This window comes from Urtica dioica, chromosome 2 (assembly GCF_054948205.1).
Source record: "Urtica dioica subsp. dioica isolate 48M chromosome 2, U.dioica_male_clone48M_v1_H2, whole genome shotgun sequence".
Taxonomy (NCBI): domain Eukaryota; kingdom Viridiplantae; phylum Streptophyta; class Magnoliopsida; order Rosales; family Urticaceae; genus Urtica; species Urtica dioica.
The window spans coordinates 49,331,248-49,337,596 of NC_142757.1; the positions used below are offsets into that span (position 1 = coordinate 49,331,248).

The 6,349-nt window shown below is 38.2% G+C and overlaps 2 protein-coding genes across 2 annotated transcripts; one reads left to right on the forward strand and one right to left on the reverse strand.

The window, feature by feature from the left end:
- The first annotated feature begins 2,467 nt into the window (after nt 1-2,467).
- LOC149405254 (elongation factor P (EF-P) family protein) lies at nt 2,468-4,698 on the forward strand. Its single transcript, XM_089606990.1, has 7 exons — nt 2,468-2,715; nt 2,814-2,891; nt 3,430-3,536; nt 3,762-3,839; nt 3,946-4,047; nt 4,143-4,224; nt 4,408-4,698. Exons 1-7 carry the CDS (start codon nt 2,586-2,588, stop codon nt 4,524-4,526), a joined length of 696 nt encoding a protein of 231 aa, XP_089463116.1. The 5' UTR covers nt 2,468-2,585; the 3' UTR covers nt 4,527-4,698.
- On the reverse strand, nt 4,498-6,349 carry LOC149405255 (uncharacterized). The gene has a single exon (XM_089606989.1). It carries the CDS (start codon nt 6,223-6,225, stop codon nt 4,741-4,743), a length of 1,485 nt encoding a protein of 494 aa, XP_089463115.1. The 5' UTR covers nt 6,226-6,349; the 3' UTR covers nt 4,498-4,740.

Consider the following 6,349-nt stretch of genomic DNA (forward strand, 5'->3'; position numbering starts at 1 on the left):
AAATCATAAGTGGTTTTTTATCTTTTTTTTAGGTGTCCCATTCTCTAGTTCGAATTGAACATTTATCAATTTGTATAGGAAAAATAACACATATATCATGTATTTTAGTTAAATGTCGAATTTGTACTCTATGTTTAATTCAAATGGTGAAATTATACTTTAAAATAGATAGCAGCGCCACAAATATACTTTTGATTGATTTTTTTGTTGATGTTGACTTTGATATAAAAAAAAACCGAAACAAAACCCAAATTAGTACCTTAATTCCCAAAACTCGATTTGAAATAGTAAAAAATAGCCCTAGATCGAAATAAACTAAAAAAAACCTAGTCCTAGATTTCACGCTTGAATCATAGATTTTGAATTTTTGATGACTATCGACTCGATTTTTACCCATTTCCTCTATATGCGTTCGCTACGATTTAAAGATTCTTGTTTATTTTTTTCGTTTTTAAATAAATTGCATATATAGCGCGAATGAATATAGGTAAAATAGGATTTACATATAAATGCTAGAGTCAACATCTGAAAAGTCAACAAAAGAAATGTTTGTGACACTATTTTCTATTTTATGATATAATTTTGTCATTTTAATTCAACGAAGAGTACAAACTCGACATTTTTTAAACCAAAGATTAAACTCGATATTTCACTAAAACACATGATATACATATGTCATTTTCGCATTTGTATTACTCAATTGATATTCATGTGATGTCTACGTGTCATGTAATTGCAGCATTCACTTGATTTAGTATGATCTCTACATATCAAGGGCTCAGATTCTCTTTATTAGTTATTTCTCTCTGACCCCTATTTCCAAAGGCATTCCAAGCCCAATGGTGTGCTAGGGCGTTCGTGAGAAAAAAAAAAGATTATGTCCTCGAGACCCAATTCCGGAGTAAACCTGGGCAAACGACGTGGAAGAAGGCCGGAATTCTGGTTCCTTCCGATCGGGAGAGAGCGGCGGAAGGATTCCTTCCGGTCGAGATGGCGCGTGGAAGGAAACTCTTTCGTACGAGGCGTGGAAGATGATGGAAGCACACGGAAATCGTTCCTTCCGGTGCTTCCGTCCCAGTTGCAGGCTTTAATGCCTTTTTTATTTTTTATTTTTTTAAAAAAATCTGGCCGTTGGATTTGCCAGAAATGAGTCAGAGAAGAATTGTAACGTTGGAAGTCAGCCAACATATATAAATTGTAACGTTGATTCCTTTGAAATTGTATTGTTTTCAATTTTTTTTTTAAATGTATGGAAGTGGAAATTTCCGGATATGGAATGGAAATTTCCGTACCACTGCCAGTGGAATTCCGGTCAACACTGGAAGGAATAATTCCTTCCGGTTCCTTCCAGTCAAAACCGGAATTCCGTGCTCAATGGTAATGGATTTCCAATTCCTTCCGTTTGCCCAGGTTTATTCCGGAGCATGTTTGGTTTGAATTGAAGTATGAGGTGGGACTAGAATCATTTTTAAATTAGAGATTCTATGTTTCTTTAGCCCCAATAGTTTTCAGCGAACAACTAGTTTGATTTTTTTTTTTTTAATTGCTTCTTGTTATGTCAACCAACTCATGTTCTTTTTTTTCTAATTTCATTTTTATTGTTGTATGTAGATTAAGTTAAGGTTTTGGATTTGTGTGTAGAGAGTGTGTCTTTGTTTGGTTTTGTATAAATTTACCGATTATTTGTTGTAAAAACAACATTTATCTTTATGAAAATTGCCAAGAAAAATATCAACAACACTATTTTGCTTAGCTCGTGTATTTTTAATTCGAAGACAAATATTAGAAAGAATGGGAGAATGACTATTTATTTACAGTTGTTGAACATTTTGTGTAGTGTTGAGTGATTTTTAAAGTTGCGAGAGACAAACGATAAAAGATAATATTACAACCAACTCTCTTAGACGACAACTATATATACTCAATATAACTAACAATAAGAAGATTGTGTATGAATTAATTTATGAAAATAATAACACGTATAAAGAACAACTCAGGTTGAATAGACAAATCATTACTAGTCTGTGTATAGTTCTTAAAATTAGAGGTGGACTAAAATCATAGAAGAATGAACAAGTCGACAAGCGATTGTGTTTTTACATGTATTGACTCATAATATATAAAATAAAAAAAATCGGTTTATAAGATCCAAAGAGACGGTTATTAAGTACTTTAACCATATTTTGCATGCGATTATTCAGTAACACAGATATTTATTAAAAAAAAACTCAAATGTATTTTGAAGAATTCAACCGACAGAGGTGGAAGGGGTTTTAGGTATTTCATTGTTAGAGTTAAACTTCTTTATATGTTACGTTACCCAAAGGAAATATTAGGTCATTAATCTAAAATCAATTACTAATTATTTATAAAAAGATGTGAGTATACTATAAATGTGTTGTGATATGCAGAACCCCAATTAGATAGAGCATGGAACCCAAACTTCTAATAAGGCTAAAAGCCTTATCTATATATACCAGAAACTGTGAGACAGGGCTTTATTTTATTTCAGACAAACTACTAAAGAACACTCTTCTTCACTAAAAAAAAAAATCTCAACTCAAATTCTTTTATCTCCCTCAACAATGGCGGCAATCTCAGCTGCATTTCGTTCCTCTCCATCGCCACTGTCGTCCGTCTCTCTCTCGTCCAAGCTCTCCGTTCTTCCACTCCGAAGTTTCGTACGAATCGCTCCTTTTCGCGCCAGAACTCCCAGTATAAAGCTTAAAACCATGCCTTCTTCTTCATTCGGTCTTCATATTCCTTTTTTTCTTCTTCGAATTCCTTTCTCTCATTTATTTATTTTTCCTCAGGAATTATGGCTCTGACTAGCAACGACATCAAGGTCGGAACAGCACTCGAGATAGACGGATCTCCGTGGCGTGTGACAGGTAATCTAATCTAATCCCCTTAAGGTGTGTCTCTTTCTCTTAGGGTTTAGCGAGAAAACCTCATTTCGCAGCTACTACGCGATTGACTGTTTTGATTTGTGACAATCGCTGTGTTTCTATGAATTTCTTTTAGTGACTAATAACACTTTCTGTTGTATTTGGATCCTTCTTAGAGAAGAAATGTGATCAAAATTGGTTTGGTTGTTAATTTGACAAACCATTAGATGAAGAAATTATTGATGCACACATTTAACTTTCAAATTTCTATCTAATTAGGCCTTCAAAAGTTTGTGAATTGCTAAATAGCCAACTTTTTGTTAGTTATAGGTAAATAACCATTCGGATTATGTGTCGTGGATAATTTGAGCATTCCATATATACCCATTTGTGTATTAAGTAGATTTGGGTATATAGCAATTCTATTATGTTTATAAGGCTATATCTATAGTGAAACCTTTTAACTTTTGAGACGCTTCATGTATGTGACATTACTTGAAAGGGACTAATATTCAGTTCATAATTTGGCCGGTGATTTTAGAGTTTCTTCATGTGAAACCTGGAAAAGGAGCTGCATTTGTGAGGACCAAAATTCGTAATTTCATTACCGGAAACACGATTGACAAGACTTTTCGAGCTGGATCCCCGGTAGATTTTTTATTTTATTTTTATTCCTAAATACAACTCTTTTACAGTTTGTATTGCTTCTGGGAAATTTTATACTTCAACTGTTGTGCAAAAAAATAACTTTCTGATCAATTCAGCGCGTCGCTACTGATCAGATTTATGTACTCAAACTAGGAGATATATTCTATATCAATTGTACCAGTTTATGCTCTTTGTTTCCTTATGTTTCTTCATTTGTTTTACCAGCTCCAAGAAGCAAATGTAAGCAAGGAAACGAAGCAGTTTACGTATAAAGAGGGTTCACAGTTTGTTTTCATGGACCTGGTATCGTTTCAGTCTATATAACATCTCACTTGTCAAATCTTCTAGTGTCAAGAGCTATAAATGTCGATCTCATAGGTTTTGCCATTTTTTTGTTTTTGTTTTTCAGAGCTCTTATGAAGAGACTCGTTTGAGTGAAGCCGTTGTTGGGGACAAAAAAAAGTGGCTAAAAGAAGGAGCAGATTGCAATCTTCTGCTTTGGAAGGACAAAGTACTTGTCGAATTCAAATTCTTTTTTCTCTGTGTATCGGAAACTGATCATTAATCATCTCATCGAACATTTGTTTTATTGCTGTACACTTTCAGGTTATTGGTTTCGAAATTCCTCTGTTAGTGCAGTTAAAAGTAACCGATGTTGATCCCGGGCTCAAAGGTGACACAGCTCAAGGTAACCAATTCACTTTGCTCTCTCTGACTACTGACTAATTATGTTTCGGACCCAATTTAATTCTTCTGCTAGCAGTTAGAAATGACTAGAACACATTTTTATACCCTCTCCCTTTTATTACTGTAATAGTAAAAAAGAAAAAAAGGCACAGTGTTCTGATGCGACTTTCTTTTGTTCTTCCAGGTGGATCGAAGCCCGCGACTTTGGAAACGGGCGCCGTGGTTAATGTTCCATTGTTCATAAATATCGGTGATACAATTGTAGTGGATACCAGAACCGGCCAATACGCAAGTCGCGCATAAGATTTTTTTTTTTTCTTTTTCTATTTTAAATATTTGTAATCTTCCTACCATTAGATAGGAATTTTTGTAATCCTTACCATATTAGAGAGTTCCATCTTCACTGAACGAGAAAATGTACATCTATATGTCACTATTGTGACTCAAATGATAGAAAATGAGTTACTTTTTTTTTTACTAGCTTTGCATACAAGAAACATGTTTATCTATTTTACTCTCACTGCTGTATAATCTTGCTCGGAACGACGCCATATTTCAATGCCGCGCCGTACATACTACAAGCTCCGAAAGGACTTCCTCGCTGGTTCAGCTCGTGGATCAAAATGTTATAGCAGATTCTACTCGGAACTCTACCGTATTCATTCAACAGAAACAGCAAGACCAAAGCCTCGCTCAGATTTCCCTCCAAACACAGCGCTCGAACCACGCCGTTGAAAGTGACCATCCTCGGAGCGAAGCCCAGCCTAATCATGCTCTGCAGATTGTCGCTAGCCTCGTCCGTTCTCTTCCAGACACAAAGCGTGTGGACCACCACGTCGTACGTGCTGGGATCGATCGTCGATCCCGAGTACTTCAGCCTCAGAAGGAGCCGATGAGCGTTCTCGAAGTAGTCCTTTTGAAGCCCATCGCAGGATTTCCAGCACAAACCCCTCAAGAGAGTGTTCACCATCTTATCCTCGACTCTGATTCCCATACCGAACATCTCTTCGTAAACCTTGTACGCTGGTTTCGTGTGACGCCACGTCAGCAAGCCGTGCAACAGCGTGGTGTACGTGATGTGATCCGGCACGCAGTCCCTCTTCTTCATCAGCTTCAAGATCTCGATCCCTTCCATCGGATTTCCTTCGAGGCAATACCCGTCGAAAAGGGTGTTGAAAGCGACCGCGTCGGGTTTCAAACCCGTCCCCATAGCCTCGCCGAGGAGCTTGAAAGCCTCGTCGGACCTGCCCACTTTGCACAACCCGTTCATGAGAGCCGTGTAAGAGAAGATATCAGGCTTTTCTGTGCTCTCATTCATCTCCGCCAACACTTTGAAGGCTTCCTCGATCCTTCCCACGTAGCACATCCCCTTCAACAAGCAATTGTAAGTCTGAACTCTCGGCCTAAACCCGACCCGGCTCGTGGCTTCTAAAACGCTCGAAGCTCTCTGCACATAACCGGCGATGCTCATCGAGTTCACTAGCTCGGCTATACTCGCGTGGTTCGGTCGCAACCCGTTTCCCAACATTCGGCTCAAAACCCTCTCGGCCTCGTCGAAATCCTCAATTTTACAGTGACACCTTATGCATATAGACAGTGTCCAAGAGTCTGGCGCCAAACCACGAGATGGCATATCATCAAACAGCTTCAGTGCAAGCTCAGACTCGCCTGAAAGAAGTAGAGCCATAAGCAGATCGTTGAACTCAGGGACGGTCCCGAGATCGGAACTTTGCACCCAAGCTGTGATGACATTGCTTCTGTTGTTCATGGGCAAGGCTTTGATTTTTCCGACGATGTCTCTGACCCGTAATCTGCTTCTCTCTATCTTCTCGGAGCGCGTACTTTGTTGAGGGTCGTCGGCGAGACTGAGAGAGAGCTGGGCTTTGCTGTGATTGATTCTGAAGTTGTTTCTGAGGCTGGGAATTGGGATTCCGAGTGGAAGAGGTTTGGCTGTGTATTGGATGATTGTGGAAGCCATGGAAATGGGAATTGGAAGCGACATGTGAGATCAGAGAATGGTGGCGTATATAATTTCTAGAGCTGAAGAAGCTATTACGTTTGTCTAGAAATCTTTGTGTAATTAAAGGGATAATCGAGGGTTGTACGGGTTTTCAGGTTTGTTTCCA